The sequence below is a fragment of the Bombina bombina genome, chromosome 12 (genome assembly GCF_027579735.1).
Source record: "Bombina bombina isolate aBomBom1 chromosome 12, aBomBom1.pri, whole genome shotgun sequence".
Lineage (NCBI taxonomy): Eukaryota > Metazoa > Chordata > Amphibia > Anura > Bombinatoridae > Bombina > Bombina bombina.
The window spans coordinates 90,409,576-90,426,382 of record NC_069510.1 but is presented as its reverse complement, the minus strand read 5'-3'; the positions used below and the strand labels follow the sequence as shown (position 1 = coordinate 90,426,382).

Here is a 16,807-nt window from a genome sequence, read left to right as displayed (position 1 = left end):
TGCCACTTGTCTGCAATCCACATCCCAGGAGTGGAAAATTGGGAAGCGGATTTTCTGAGTCGTCAGACATTTCATCCGGGGGAGTGGGAACTCCATCCGGAAATCTTTGCCCAAATTACTCAATTGTGGGGCATTCCAGACATGGATCTGATGGCCTCTCGTCAGAACTTCAAGGTTCCTTGCTACGGGTCCAGATCCAGGGATCCCAAGGCGACTCTAGTAGATGCACTAGTAGCACCTTGGACCTTCAAACTAGCTTATGTATTCCCGCCGTTTCCCCTCATCCCCAGGCTGGTAGCCAGGATCAATCAGGAGAGGGCATCGGTGATCTTGATAGCTCCTGCGTGGCCACGCAGGACTTGGTATGCAGACCTGGTGAATATGTCATCGGCTCCACCATGGAAGCTACCTTTGAGACGAGACCTTCTTGTTCAAGGTCCGTTCGAACATCCGAATCTGGTCTCACTCCAACTGACTGCTTGGAGATTGAACGCTTGATCTTATCAAAGCGAGGGTTCTCAGATTCTGTCATTGATACTCTTGTTCAGGCCAGAAAGCCTGTAACTAGAAAAATCTACCACAAAATATGGAAAAAATATATCTGTTGGTGTGAATCTAAAGGATTCCCTTGGGACAAGGTAAAAATTCCTAAGATTCTATCCTTTCTTCAAGAAGGTTTGGAGAAAGGATTATCTGCAAGTTCTTTGAAGGGACAGATTTCTGCCTTGTCTGTGTTACTTCACAAAAAGCTGGCAGCTGTGCCAGATGTTCAAGCCTTTGTTCAGGCTCTGGTTAGAATCAAGCCTGTTTACAAACCTTTGACTCCTCCTTGGAGTCTCAGTTTAGTTCTTTCAGTTCTTCAGGGGGTTCCGTTTGAACCCTTACATTCCGTTGATATTAAGTTATTATCTTGGAAAGTTTTGTTTTTGGTTGCAATTTCTTCTGCTAGAAGAGTTTCAGAATTATCTGCTCTGCAGTGTTCTCCTCCTTATCTGGTGTTCCATGCAGATAAGGTGGTTTTACGTACTAAACCTGGGTTTCTTCCGAAAGTTGTTTCTAACAAAAACATTAACCAGGAGATAGTCGTGCCTTCTTTGTGTCCGAATCCAGTTTCAAAGAAGGAACGTTTGTTGCACAATTTGGATGTAGTTCGTGCTCTAAAATTCTATTTAGATGCTACAAAGGATTTTAGACAAACATCTTCTTTGTTTGTTGTTTATTCTGGTAAAAGGAGAGGTCAAAAAGCAACTTCTACCTCTCTCTCTTTTTGGATTAAAAGCATCATCAGATTGGCTTACGAGACTGCCGGACGGCAGCCTCCTGAAAGAATCACAGCTCATTCCACTAGGGCTGTGGCTTCCACATGGGCCTTCAAGAACGAGGCTTCTGTTGATCAGATATGTAAGGCAGCGACTTGGTCTTCACTGCACACTTTTACTAAATTTTACAAATTTGATACTTTTGCTTCTTCTGAGGCTATTTTTGGGAGAAAGGTTTTGCAAGCCGTGGTGCCTTCCATCTAGGTGACCTGATTTGCTCCCTCCCTTCATCCGTGTCCTAAAGCTTTGGTATTGGTTCCCACAAGTAAGGATGACGCCGTGGACCGGACACACCTATGTTGGAGAAAACAGAATTTATGTTTACCTGATAAATTACTTTCTCCAACGGTGTGTCCGGTCCACGGCCCGCCCTGGTTTTTTAATCAGGTCTGATAATTTATTTTCTTTAACTACAGTCACCACGGTATCATATGATTTCTCCTATGCAAATATTCCTCCTTTACGTCGGTCGAATGACTGGGGTAGGCGGAGCCTAGGAGGGATCATGTGACCAGCTTTGCTGGGCTCTTTGCCATTTCCTGTTGGGGAGGAGAATATCCCACAAGTAAGGATGACGCCGTGGACCGGACACACCGTTGGAGAAAGTAATTTATCAGGTAAACATAAATTCTGTTTTGTGCATATGTCGCGATCAGCTTATACATTGGAGAGTTGGGCATCCTTAGCAACAGTGGGTGGTAACCGGGATTATATTGGATGACGCATCAGAGTCTGATGCAAAATGAATGATGATTGGCTAAGAGCTTATGATCGAGTTTGGCTGTATTCTCTCACTCTAGCTTGCTCATAATTCGGCAAGATTTTGATTTTTGGTGGGGGCATGACTACCAACAAGAGGAATCATTCTGGGCTTGTTTTTATCTAGTTTTTTTGTTCGATATTTTCACAATATTAACATGCACATGTCTATCACTGATTTTCATTGGTCACTGAAGGGGTGTGTTTGTTATTCAGCCTGGATTGGCTGATCCTGAGGGGAGTGTGATTGGGAGCCTATTTAAAGGCTGATTTTGTTCATTGTTAACTTGTCAGAGGAAGGGACTGTTGTTGTCCCGAAATGTCACAAACTGCATTAAATTTGCTTGTCACATTTTGAAGAAAATTCAGTGAGTGCTTTCTTTTTGCATTTCTACAGATTAACGTATAGCACCCTGATAGCTGTAGAACGTTGGTGAGAGTGCACATACACCTATCTTTGTGTATGTATGTGTGTATATATATATATATATATATATATATATATATATATAGTTGCTTTCATTTTAGTTAAAGATCAATTCAAAAACATATAGTTTATGCTTACCAGATAAATTCCTTTCCTTCCGGATAGGGAGAGTACACGGCTTCATTCCTTACTGTTGGAATATACAACACCTGGCCACCAGGAGGCGGCAAAGACACCCCAGCCAAAGGCTTAAATATCCCTCCCACTTCCTCATTACCCCAGTCATTCTGCCAAGGGAACAAGGAAAAGTAGGAGAAACATTAGGGTATAAATGGTGCCAGAAGAATAAAATAAATAATAGGGGACCACCCATAGACAAGAAAAAACATGCGGGAGCCGCGGACTTTCCCTATCTGGAAGGAAAGGAATTTATCTGGTAAGCATAAATTATGTTTTCCTTCTTAAGATAGGGAGAGTCCATGGCTTCATTCCTTACTGTTGGGAAAACTATACCCAAGCTCTAGAGGACACTGAATGAAGGGAAGAAGCCGACCCTATTCTGAGGGCACCACAGCCTGCAAAACTTTTCTCCCGAAAGCTGCTTCAGCCGAAGCAAAAACATCAAACTTGTAAAATGTTGAAAAAAGTATGAAAGGAGGACCAGGTAGACACCTTACAAATCTGATCCATAGAAGCCTTGTACTTAAAGGCCCAAGAGGAAGCCACTGCTCTAGTGGAATAAGCCGTTATCCTCTCAGGAGGACGATGTCTCGCTGTCTTGTAATCTAAGCGAATGACACTCAACCAAAAAGATAGGGAAGTCGAAGTAGCCTACTGCCCCTTACGCTTCCCCAAATATACAACAAAGAGGAAGATTGTCTAAACTCCTTAGTAGCCTGAAGATAGAACTTCAAGGCGCGAATCACCTAGTAGTAAGCGTTATCTGGTAAGCATTCCTTCGATGAAGATTGATGTTGCGATCTGACACAACCTTAGGAAGAAAACCTAATTTAGTACGTAAAACTGCCTTATTTGCCTGAAAAATCAGATAAGGGGGCTCACATTGCAAAGCAGAGCTCTGAGACACTTTCGCACAGAGGCAATAGCCAATAAAAAGTGAACCTTCCAAGATAACAATTTAATGTCAACGGAATGCAGAGGATCAAACGGAACCTGTTGCAAAACCTGAAGAACAAGATTTAGGCTCCAAGGAGGAGCCCCAGATCTAAACACAGGTCTGATCTTAATCAGAAACTTAAACGACTGCACGTCTGGAAGCTCAGCCAGTCTCTAGTGCAATCAAACTAACAGGGCCGAAATCTGTCCCCTCAGGGAACTAGCAGCAAGGCCCTTCTCTCGCCCATCCTGGAGAAAATATAGGATCCTGGCAACCTTAACTCTGTGCCAGGAAAAACCAAGCTCTTCACACCTCCACACCTTGTGGTAGATACGCAGAGTAACTGGTTTACGAATGTGAATAAGAGTATCAATGACACTCTAAGAGAAACCTCTGAGACTAAGCGTTCAACCTCCACGCAGACAGCCTCAGAGAATCTAGAATTTCATGAACAAATGAAATGTATCTGCGACAAGGTAACTTCCATGGAGGAGATGAGGACATCCCCACTAGATCCGCGAACCACATCCTTCATGGCCACAATGGAGCAATCAGGATTACTGATACCCGCTCCTGCTTGATGCGGGCCGCCACTCGAGGAAGAAGCGGTTTGAACCTCCAGGGCACTGCTAGTGCATCTATTAGATCCGCTTGGGGATCCCTCAACCTCGACCCATACCTGGGTAGCTTGGTATTGAGACGGGACAACATGAGATCTATGTCCGGCGTCCCCCACTTGCTGCATATCTTTGCAAAGACCTTGGGATGGAGAGACCATTCCCCTGGATAGAAGGATTGCCTGCTGAGAAAATCTGCCTCCCAGTTGACCACTCCCGGAATGTGGATCGCTGACAGCGAACACCTGTGGGCCTCCACCCAGTCCAGAATTTGAGATACTTCCTTCATCGCCAAGGAACTTCTCGTTCCCCCCTGATGGTTTATGTAAGCCACCCAGGTTATATTGTCTGATTGGAATCTGATAAACTGGGACGAACCCAGAAGTGGCCAAGCCTTCAAGGCCTTGAAGATTGCCTGTAGATACAAATTATTGATCGGGAGGGAGGACTCCTTCTGAGTCCACAACCCCTGTGCCTTCCTGGCACCTCAAACAGCTCCCCATCCGGATAGATTTGCGTCCGTAGTCACAATCTCCCAGGATGGTCTTAAGTAGCATGTCCCTCGGGACAGATGATCTGGACAGATTCACCAAGAGAGCGATTCTCTCGACCGGCTGTCTAATACAATCTGTTGAGACAGATCTGCATTGCTCTGTTAGAAAAAACTTAAAGTCTATGATCAATCCCAAAGAAAGAACTTTTTGCAACATTTACCATCCAGCCATGACTGCAAAGAAACCAAAGTAGTTTTTCTGTATGGGCGATGGCGCCTGAACCAATAAATCATCCAGGTAAGGAGCCACAGCTACCCCTTGTGCACAAATCACTGATAGAAGGGCTCACAGAACCTTTATGAATATTCTGGGAGCAGTAGCCAGACTAAACGGTAGAGCTGTAAGCTGATCATGTTTGTCCAGGAACCATGATGATCCCGGTGAATCAGGATTATTATTATTATCGGTTATTTGTAGAGTGCCAACAGATTCCGCAGCGCTATAAACAAAGGCGGAATACAAGGAAACATTTATAGGCATCAGACGGGTAGAGGACCCTGCCAAGAGTCGCACTGTTGTAGTCAGCGCTAAAGAAGGTGATCTACAAACAGCATGGCTCTTAGCCTTACATGCTAAGGGGGTTCAAGGAGATAGCAATGGAGGAGAGGAAACGGTATAAAGAAAGGTTAGTGTAGGTTGTATGCATCCCTGAACAGTAGAGTCTTTAGGGAGCGCTTGAAGTTTTCAAAACTAGGGGAGAGTCTTGTGGAGTGAGGCAGAGATTTCCACAAGATGGGAGCCAGTCTGGAGAAGTCCGGTAAGTGGGAGTGTGAGGAGGTAACAAGAGTGGAGGAGATTAGGAGATTGTGAGCAGAGCGAAGGGGACGGGAGGGAGAGTATCTGGAGACAAGGTCTGAGATGTAGGGGAGAGCAGTGCAGTTGAGGGCTTTGTGTGTCAGTGAGAATTTTGTGTTTAATCCTGGAGGCAAGAGGAAGCCAGTGAAGGGATTGGCACAGAGGTGCAGCAGATCAAGAGCGACATGTATAGAAGATGAGCCTGGCAGAGGCATTCATTATAGATTGTAAAGGAGCTAGGCGGCAGCTGGGGAGACCAGAGAGGACAGAGTTACAGTATCGAGGCGGGAAAGGATGAGAGTGTGGATTCAAATCTTAGTTGTGTCTTGTGTAAGGAAAGTCTAATTTTAGAGATGATTTTAAGGTGGAAGCAGCAGGATTTAGCCAAGGACTTAATGTGAGGAGTGAAAGAAAGATCTGAGTCAAGTGTGACCCCCAAGACATCGGGCATGTGAGGTTGGAGTAATGATGGTGTTGTCAACAGTTATAGAGATTTTAGAAGAAGGGGGGAAAATAAGTAGCTCAGTTTTGGAGAGATTTAACTTGAGGTAGTGAGAGGACATCCAGGAAGAGATGTGAGAAAGACAGTTAGTGACACGGGTTAGCAAGGAAGGGGAGAGGTCTGGTGCAGAGAAGTAGATTTGGGTGTGATATTGGAACCCATGGGACTTTATTAGGGAACCTAATGATGACGTGTAGATTGAGAAGAGAAGGGGACCGAGGACAGAGCCTTGCGGTACCCCAATAGAAAGTGGTAACGGGGAAGAGGAGGCCTCAGAAAAGGCTCCACTAAAGGTACGGTTTGACAGGTAGGAAGAGAAGCACAAGAGGGCTGTGTCACAAATGCAGAAAGATTGGAGGCTTTGGAGCAAAAGAGGGTGGTCAACAGTATCAAAGGCTGCGGTCAGATCAAGGTGGATAAGTTGAGAGAAGTAGCCTTTTGATTTTGCTGTAAGTAGGTCGTTGGTAACCTTAACGATTGCTATCTCTGTGGAGTGATGGGGACGAAATCCAGATTGCAGTGGATCAAGGAGGGAGTTTAATGTAAGGAAATGGGATAGGTGTGCATATACTAGCTTTTCGAGAAGCTTTGAGGCAAGAGGGAGTAGGGAAATAGGGCAGTAGTTGGATGGGGTGGTTGGATCAAGAGAAGGTTTTTTGAAGATAGGTGTGACCAGTGCATGTTTCAGAGATGAGGGAAATATACTGGTGCTGAGGGAGAGGTTGAAAATGTGCGTGAGTATAGGGGTAAGGGTAGAAGAGAGAGAGGGGTCAAAGGGACATCTAATGAGGTAAGAGCGCAGTATAAGTGCCGAAACTTCTTCCTCAGTAACAGGGGAGAAAGAGCTAAATTTATGGCTTTGTGGGTTGTGGTTGATTGCGAGCGTTTGAGGGGGTGAGAGAATGAAAGTATGTTGAGAGACTGTTTTGTTTCTGATGGAGTCGATTTTTTAATTGAAGTGGCTGGCAAAGTCTTGAGCTGACAGAGAAGTTCTATTAGAGGGTGGGGGTGGGCGGTGAAGAGTATTGAAAGTGGAGAACAGACGTTTTGGGTTTGAAGAAAGAGTAGAGAAGTAATGTTGCTTATAGAGATTAAGGGCAGAATAGTAGGAATTCAAAATAAACTTGTAATGAAGGAAATCAGCTAAATTCCGAGATTTTTTCCAGTGCCGCTCAGCAGTACGGGAACATCTGCGTAAGTACCGAGTCAGAGGAGTATGCCAGGGCTTATGGATGAGTCTGTGATTTTTGAGCAATGGTAAGAGGAGCCAGATTGTCAAGGACCGATGTAAGGGTGGAATTATAGTGGCAGATAGATTTATCAGGGCAGGAGAAGGAGGAGATGGATGACAGGAGAGGAGAGGTTTGAGGGCAAGCTGTTGATGATCTAATGACATAATGCTTCTGTGAAGTTTGGTGTGAGGAGTAGAAGGAGGGAGAGATGTAGAGAGGGATGAGATGTTGCAAGTAATGTAAAGATATGCATCCTTCAGATCTATGGTAGACATGAAATGACCCTGAAGAACTAAAGGTAGGATAAAGATAAACTTTATTTTCTGGTCTTTAGGAGGAGGCCAAGACCTGAAGCATATTCGGTAACCTTGAGATACAATTTCCATGACCCATGGGTCCTGAACAAACCGAGCCAACGCCTCCTGAAAAATATTTAGTCTGCCTGCTACTGGACGAAGTTCCGAATAGGGGGGCCGCACCATCAAGAAAGTTAAGGGTTAACTTTCTGCCTAAAGGAGTGAAGTATCCACAGCAATTACTAAGTGCATACTGGCTTTAACCCAGTATAGACGGCACCTACAAAGTATCTCAGTGTGCCTCATAAACTTCAGCATTCCGGAGATAAAAATTAAAGTCACTGGAGAATTGAGGATAGCGATCCTGCCTGGCCGAGGTCTTAAAAGGACACAAAACTCAATTTTTTTTTTTTCATGATTCAGATAGAGCATGCAATTTCAAGCAAATTACTAATTTATAACGCTGTAGGTGCGCACTCAATTCTTTTTAAACCATTTTAAAAGTTAATCTGCAGTGCATACAGTCATAGTTAAATTTAAAACAAAAAAAGTAAAGAAGAAGTAGATACCTATATGTATAAAAAGATATCACTTGCAGTGAAAAAAATGAACAGTATAATTTATTTAAACCTCCTAAAACACCGGTGAGACCAAGCTTGGTCTATTACTATAAAACATGTTAAAAACACGATGGGAAATACAGTACTGTATTAATAATGCTATATAGCACAAAAACAGAATTTATGCTTACCTGATAAATTACTTTCTCCAACGGTGTGTCCGGTCCACGGCGTCATCCTTACTTGTGGGAATATCTCTTCCCCAACAGGAAATGGCAAAGAGTCCCAGCAAAGCTGGCCATATAGTCCCTCCTAGGCTCCGCCCACCCCAGTCATTCGACCGACGGACAGGAGGAAAATATAGGAGAAACCATATGGTACCGTGGTGACTGTAGTTAGAGAAAATAATTCATCAGACCTGATTAAAAAACCAGGGCGGGCCGTGGACCGGACACACCGTTGGAGAAAGTAATTTATCAGGTAAGCATAAATTCTGTTTTCTCCAACATTGGTGTGTCCGGTCCACGGCGTCATCCTTACTTGTGGGAACCAATACCAAAGCTTTAGGACACGGATGAAGGGGGGGAGCAAATCAGGTTACCTAAACGGAAGGCACCACAGCTTGCAAAACCTTTCTCCCAAAAATAGCCTCCGAAGAAGCAAAAGTATCAAATTTGTAAAATTTGGCAAAAGTGTGCAGTGAAGACCAAGTCGCTGCCTTACATATCTGATCAACAGAAGCCTCGTTCTTGAAGGCCCATGTGGAAGCCACAGCCCTAGTGGAGTGAGCTGTGATTCTTTCAGGAGGCTGCCGTCCGGCAGTCTCGTAAGCCAATCGGATAATGCTTTTAAGCCAAAAGGAAAGAGAGGTAGAAGTCGCTTATTGACCTCTCCTTTTACCAGAATAGACGACAAACAGAGAAGATGTTTGTCTGAAATCTTTTGTAGCTTCTAAATAGAATTTTAGAGCACGGACTACGTCCAAATTGTGTAACAAACGTTCCATCTTTGAAACTGGATTCGGACACAAAGAAGGTACAACTATCTCCTGGTTAATATTTTTGTTAGAAACAACCTTTGGAAGAAAACCAGGCTTAGTACGCAAAACCACCTTATCTGCATGGAACACCAGATAGGGCGGAGAACACTGCAGAGCAGATAACTCTGAAACTCTTCTAGCAGAAGAAATAGCAACCAAAAACAAAACTTTCCAAGATAACAACTTAATATCTATGGAATGTAGAGGTTCAAACGGAACCCCTTGAAGAACTGAAAGAACTAGATTTAAACTCCAGGGAGGAGTCAAAGGTCTGTAAACAGGCTTGATCCTAACCAGAGCCTGAACAAATGCTTGAACATCTGGCACAGCTGCCAGTCGTTTGTGTAGTAAGACAGGTAAAGCAGAAATCTGTCCCTTTAGAGAACTCGCAGATAATCCTTTATCCAAACCTTCTTGCAGAAAGGAAAGAATCTTAGGAATTTTTATCTTATTCCATGGAAATCCCTTGGATTCACACCAGCAGATATATCTTTTCCATATTTTATGGTAAATCTTTCTAGTTACCGGTTTTCTGGCCTGAACCAGAGTATCTATCACAGAATCTGAAAACCCACGCTTTGATAGAATCAAGCGTTCAATCTCCAAGCCGTCAACTGGAGGGAGATCAGATTTGGATGTTCGAATGGACCCTGAACAAGAAGGTCCTGTCTCAAAGGTAGCTTCCATGGTGGAACCGATGACATATTCACCAGGTCTGCATACCAAGTCCTGCGTGGCCACGCAGGAGCTATCAAGATCACCAAGGCCCTCTCCTGTTTGATCCTGGCTACCAGCCTGGGAATGAGAGGAAACGGTGGAAACACATAAGCTAGGTTGAAGGTCCAAGGTGCTACTAGTGCATCCACTAGAGTCGCCTTGGGATCCCTGGATCTGGACCCGTAGCAAGGAACCTTGAAGTTCTGACGAGACGCCATCAGATCCATATCTGGAATGCCCCATAATTGCATCAACAGGGCAAAGATCTCCGGGTGGAGTTCCCACTCCCCCGGATGGAATGTCTGACGACTCAAGTAATCCGCTTCCCAGTTTTCCACACCTGGGATGTGGATCGCAGATAGGTGGCAGGAGTGATCCTCCGCCCATTGTATTATTTTGGTCACTTCTTTCATCACCAGGGAACTCCTTGTTCCCCCCTGATGATTGATATACGCAACAGTCGTCATGTTGTCTGATTGGAATCTTATGAATCTGGCCTTTGCAAGCTGAGGCCAAGCCCTGAGAGCATTGAGTATCGCTCTTAGTTCCAGAATGTTTATCGGGAGAAGAGACTCTTCCCGAGACCATAGTCCCTGAGCTTTCAGGGATTCCCAGACCGCGCCCCAGCCCACTAGATTGGCGTCGGTCGTGACAATGACCCACTCTGGTCTGCGGAAGCTCATTCCCTGGGATAGGTGGTCCAGGGTTTGCCACCAACGTAGTGAATTTCTGGTCTTCTGATTTACTTGAATCACTGGAGACAAGTCTGTATAGTCCCCATTCCACTGTTTCAGCATGCACAGTTGTAATGGTCTTAGATGAATTCACGCAAAAGGAACTATGTCCATTGCTGCAACCATCAACCCTACTACTTCCATGCACTGAGCTATGGAAGGACGTGGAACAGAATGAAGAACTTGACAAGCGCTTAGAAGTTTTGACTTTCTGACATCTGTCAGAAAAATCCTCATTTCTAAGGAATCTATTATTGTTCCCAAGAAGGGAACTCTTGTTGACGGAGACAGAGAACTTTTTTCTACGTTCACCTTCCATCCGTGAGATCTGAGAAAGGCCAGAACGATGTCTGTATGAGCCTTTGCTTTTGAAAGGGACGACGCTTGTATTAGAATGTCGTCCAAGTATGGTACTACTGCAATGCCCCTCGGTCTTAGGACCGCTAGAAGGGACCCGAGTACCTTTGTGAAAATCCTTGGAGCAGAGGCTAATCCGAATGGGAGGGCCACAAACTGGTAATGTTTGTCCAGAAAGGCGAACCTTAGGAACTGATGATGTTCTTTGTGGATAGGAATATGTAGGTACGCATCCTTTAGATCCACGGTAGTCATAAATTGACCTTCCTGGATAGTGGGTAGAATCGTTCGAATGGTTTCCATTTTGAACGATGGTACCCTGAGAAATTTGTTTAGGATCTTTAAATCCAGAATTGGTCTGAAGGTTCCCTCTTTTTTGGGAACTATGAACAGATTTGAGTAAAATCCCATTCCTTGTTCCGTCATTGGAACTGGGTGTATCACTCCCATCTTTAACAGGTCTTCTACACAATGTAAGAACGCCTGTCTCTTTATTTGGTTTGAGGATAAGTGAGACATGTGGAACCTTCCCCTTGGGGGTAGTTCCTTGAATTCCAGAAGATAACCCTGAGAAACTATTTCTAGCGCCCAGGGATCCTGAACATCTCTTGCCCAAGCCTGAGCAAAGAGAGAGAGTCTGCCCCCCACTAGATCCGGTCCCGGATCGGGGGCTACTCCTTCATGCTGTTTTGTTAGCGGTAGCAGGCTTCTTGGTCTGCTTACCCTTGTTCCAGCCTTGCATCGGTTTCCAGGCTGGCATGGACTGTGAGGCATTACCCTCTTGCTTAGAGGATGCAGAATTAGAGGCCGGTCCGTTTCTGAAATTACGAAAGGAACGAAAATTAGACTTATTCTTGGCCTTGAAAGGCCTATCTTGTGGGAGGGCGTGGCCCTTTCCCCCAGTGATGTCTGAGATAATCTCTTTCAATTCTGGTCCAAAGAGAGTTTTACCCTTGAAGGGGATGTTAAGCAATTTTGTCTTGGATGATACATCCGCTGACCAAGACTTTAGCCAAAGCGCTCTGCGCGCCACAATTGCAAACCCTGAATTTTTCGCCGCTAATTTAGCTAATTGCAAAGCGGCATCTAAAATAAAAGAGTTAGCCAACTTAAGTGCGTGAACTCTGTCCATAACCTCCTTCATATGGAGTCTCTCTACTGAGCGACTTTTCTAGTTCCTCGAACCAGAACCACGCTGCTGTAGTGACAGGAACAATGCAAGAAATGGGTTGTAGAAGGTAACCTTGCTGTACAAAAATCTTTTTAAGCAAACCCTCCAATTTTTTATCCATAGGATCTTTGAAAGCACAACTATCCTCAATAGGAATAGTAGTGCGCTTGTTTAGAGTAGAAACTGCCCCCTCGACCTTAGGGACTGTCTGCCATAAGTCCTTTCTTGAGTCGACCATAGGAAATAATTTCTTAAATATAGGAGGGGGAACAAAAGGTATGCCGGGCTTCTCCCACTCCTTATTCACTATGTCCGCCACCCGCTTGGGTATAGGAAAAGCGTCGGGGTGCACCGGAACCTCTAGGAACTTGTCCATCTTGAATAATTTTTCTGGAATGACCAAGTTGTCACAATCATCCAGAGTAGATAACACCTCCTTAAGAAGTGCGCGGAGATGTTCTAATTTAAATGTCACAACATCAGGTTCAGCCTGTTGAGAATTTTTTTCTGAATCTGAAATTTCCCCATCTGACAAAACCTCCCTCATGGCCCCTTCAGATTGGTGTGAGGGTATGACAGACCCATTATCATCAGCGCCCTCCTGCTCTTCAGTGTTTAAAACAGAGCAATCGCGCTTTCTCTGATATGCAGGCATTTTGGATAAAATATTAGCTATGGAGTTATCCATTACAGCCGTCAATTGTTGCATGGTAATAAGCATTGGCGCGCTAGAAGTACTAGGGGCCTCCTGCGTGGGCAAAACTGGCGTAGACACAGAAGGAGATGATGTAGAACTATGTCTACTCCCTTCATCTGATGAATCATCTTGGGCAACTTTACTAACTGTGGCAGTACTGTCCTTACTTTGTTTGGACGCTATGGCACAATTATCACACAATTTTGAAGGGGGAGACACATTGGCTTTCATACATATAGAACATAGCTTATCCGAAGGCACAGACATGTTAAACAGGCTTAAACTTGTCAATAAAGCACAAAAAACGTTTTAAAACAAAACCGTTACTGTCTCTTTAAATTTTAAACAGAGCACACTTTATTACTGAATATGTGAAAAAATATGAAGGAATTGTTCAAAATTTACCAAAATTTCACCACAGTGTCTTAAAGCATTAAAAGTATTGCACACCAATTTTCAGAGCTTTAACCCTTAAAATAACGAAACCGGAACTGGTTACAGATTTAACCCCTATACAGTCCCAGCTACAGCCTTTGCTGTGACTTTACCAAGCCCAGAGGGGAATACGATACCAAATGACGCCTTCTAGGAACTTTTCCAACCACTTTCAGGTCCTCACACATGCATCTGCATGTCTTGCTCTCAAAAACAACTGCGCAGTAATGGCGTGAAAATGAGGCTCAGCCTACAACTGGGAAGGCCCTTCCTGACTGGAAGAGGTGTCTAACATAGTGCCTGACGTTAAAAAACGTTCCCCAAGTTTATAAGTGTGAATTATCAGCATAAACATGTATAAAATGTCCAAATAAAGCAATCGATTTAGCCCATAAAAGTGTCTACCAGTTTTATAGCCCATATTAAGCCCTTTATTCTGTTTGAGACTAAGAAAATGGCTTACCGGTCCCCATGAGGGGAAATGACAGCCTTCCAGCATTACACAGTCTTGTTAGAAATATGGCTAGTCATACCTTAAGCAGAAAAGTCTGCTAACTGTTTCCCCCAACTGAAGTTACTTCATCTCAACAGTCCTATGTGGAAACAGCAATCGATTTTAGTTACTGTCTGCTAAAATCATCTTCCTCTCACAAACAGAAATCTTCATCTTTTTCTGTTTCAGAGTAAATAGTACATACCAGCACTATTTTAAAATAACAAACTCTTGATAGTAGAATAAAAAAACTACAACTAAACACCACATACTCTTAACCATCTCCGTGGAGATGTTGCCTGTGCAACGGCAAAGAGAATGACTGGGGTGGGCGGAGCCTAGGAGGGACTATATGGCCAGCTTTGCTGGGACTCTGCCATTTCCTGTTGGGGAAGAGATATTCCCACAAGTAAGGATGACGCCGTGGACCGGACACACCAATGTTGGAGAAAGGTACAGTTCAATTTCACATAAACAGGTTAAATCAAAGTTCAGGCAGCATGAGAGCACTTAAAGTGCCAAAGCACGCTCTCTCACACAGATTGTCTGTAACTGACCACAGGTTGTTTGTACCTGACAGTCCACTTGATAAAATGATAATGGAATGAAGGTGATGAGAATGCAACTAAGAGGTTGCATTCTCATCACCTGCATTCCATTATCATTGAAATATAATGACAAGCATGCTTTGTCAAGTGTTGAGTCCCATTATGCACTGCTTGGATGTCACTTTTTATTTAGTTCCAGAATGATCACTTCCCTTGGCACTCACAAGATAAATATACACAGTGTATGTCTATTGTTGACTACAATTCCCACCATGCACTACTACTTGGGTAAATGTCACTTACAGTTTCTAGTATATCCAGTTCCAGAGCACTCCCTCTGTTCAAATGGCCCCCGGATACAATGAGCTTTATACCCCTGATTTAGGCTATTCTACATAAATAAGTGGATTAAAAAGTCTAAAACAGAAAAAGGATTGGAATGAGTAAATCTGTGTGGTTTTATAGATTATTTTGTATGGATGCTCTCTGAACTGGTATATTATATTGGGGGGAAATAACATTTATCTACTGCTTTTTTATATGGATGATAGAAATGTGAGTTTATACTCCCTTTAAGAGGTCTGTGTAATTATTTTTATTTTTCCACCACAAACACCTACACGATTGTTTCCAGTTGGCATTCATACTTTTAAAAAAAACTTTCAGCTCAAAAAAAGCAATGAGAGAGTAATTACCAAGTATACAGAATGGGATGTGCTCTCTTCCTCTATGGCTTTCCGTCCCGTCAGGTTCTCCAGTAAAACCTTGTAAAGGAACAAAGGTAGAACATGCATTAGTACAACTTATACAAAAGCAGCCAATCACAAAGTCTGATGTCTCTAATCCTAAGGACTTCAGCACAGTATAAAAAGTATACTCTTGATTAAAAACCCATTAAATATTACTAGAGATCACTTATTTTAAAGACACAAGGTTAGAAACTTTATGCAATGGAGCAGTGGTTATGAAATCCAGTCCTCCGAGCAAATCAATGGGCCAGATTTTCACAATATCTGCAGTACAGGTGAAAATCAGCTGACCTGTAACCATGGTTACAAAAATGCTCTTACCCATCAGCTGCAATAGACATTACTTAAAGGGACACGCTCTAATGTAGTGATGGCTAACCTTGGCTACTGAGATGTTTTGAAACAACATTTCCCATGATGCTTAGGCACGCTGCAGTCTAGTTGAGCATCATGGGAAATGAAGTTCCGAATCATCAGGGGTGCCAATGTTTGCCATCACTGCCCTAATGTAATAGAATTCAGCAGTTAAATAGTATTTAAGATATAGTTAAACTCGTAAACCAGACTTATTCCCATGCTGTGCTTATGCCACTTCTGATTGGTTCACCTATGTCCTGTTCAGGAGCGGTAATCAATTGAGACTCCGACGTTGAGCCTTAATTATGTGTTTAACCCATTTGCAATGGTAAAACATATAGCTACAATGACCATTTGTATAATAATCATAATAATCATAAAAGCTCCTTTAATTATCAGAATGTCCCTTTAACTGGTTTACTAACCATCAGAGACAAACAGAAGCTAAGGTATCGCCTTCAATTAATTATTTTTAATGCAAAAAATAAAACACACAAACATATACAGCAAAAATAAATGTGTTACACTAAGAATTTATGTGCAGGAATAAACCCATCTGACATTCACCAGTTTCTTATCAGGACAAAGTAAGGGAAGACAAATGCACCAATAAACAGAAATTCTATATACTACATCCAGTAAATTCAGGCACTAGGCACCATTTTAACCTGGTGAAAAAACAAACAACCAAGGAAAATGAGAGCAAAAAAAAGTAGTTGTCCCTTTAAGCATGACAACTTCTTTCATATTTAAATAATCACATTGTATACAAAAATGTATAAACCGTTCCCTGGTTGTGGCTGCCACATATAAGTATACCCTAAAAGAACAATTTATATTTATTCTGCCACCTAGTGGTAAACCTATAAAACTGCAGTGGAGAAATAAAAATGTCGCTCACCCCCCCCCCCCCCCATCTTTAGCACTGAGTGGACTAGACACCCAGTTTGGATTTTCTCTGGACTAATAGCTTTTGTCTTCTAATAAACTAAACAATCCATCTCTCTTTACAGATTATATTAGGGACTACAGGCTCCAACATAAAAAAAAAACTAAGTGCTTATGTTTCTTTGTGGCCAGGAGTTAAATCCTATCACTATGGGCTAGTGGATTTCACCACCTTATGAGAAAAATTATATACACTAAAAGATTAGCGCATGTCATTTTTTTACTACAATGGCACATTAAAGTCATGGTAAATTTCAAACTATAAGAATGTTGCAATGAAAAATATATTAGTTTGCAAGTAAAACCACATAATTATTTTAAGTATATATATATATATATATATATATATATGTACAAATAGAACCCGCTCAAAAGGATATATGG

At 42.9% G+C, this 16,807-nt stretch overlaps 1 protein-coding gene across 1 annotated transcript in view; it reads right to left on the bottom strand.

The window, feature by feature from the left end:
* IRAK1 (interleukin 1 receptor associated kinase 1) overlaps positions 1-16,807 on the bottom strand; it is a 351,555-nt gene that overhangs the window by 114,638 nt on the left and 220,110 nt on the right. The window contains exon 9 of the mRNA XM_053695661.1: positions 15,065-15,133. Within this exon, the coding sequence (XP_053551636.1) occupies positions 15,065-15,133 (69 nt within the window). The remainder of the gene's footprint in view (positions 1-15,064; positions 15,134-16,807) is intronic.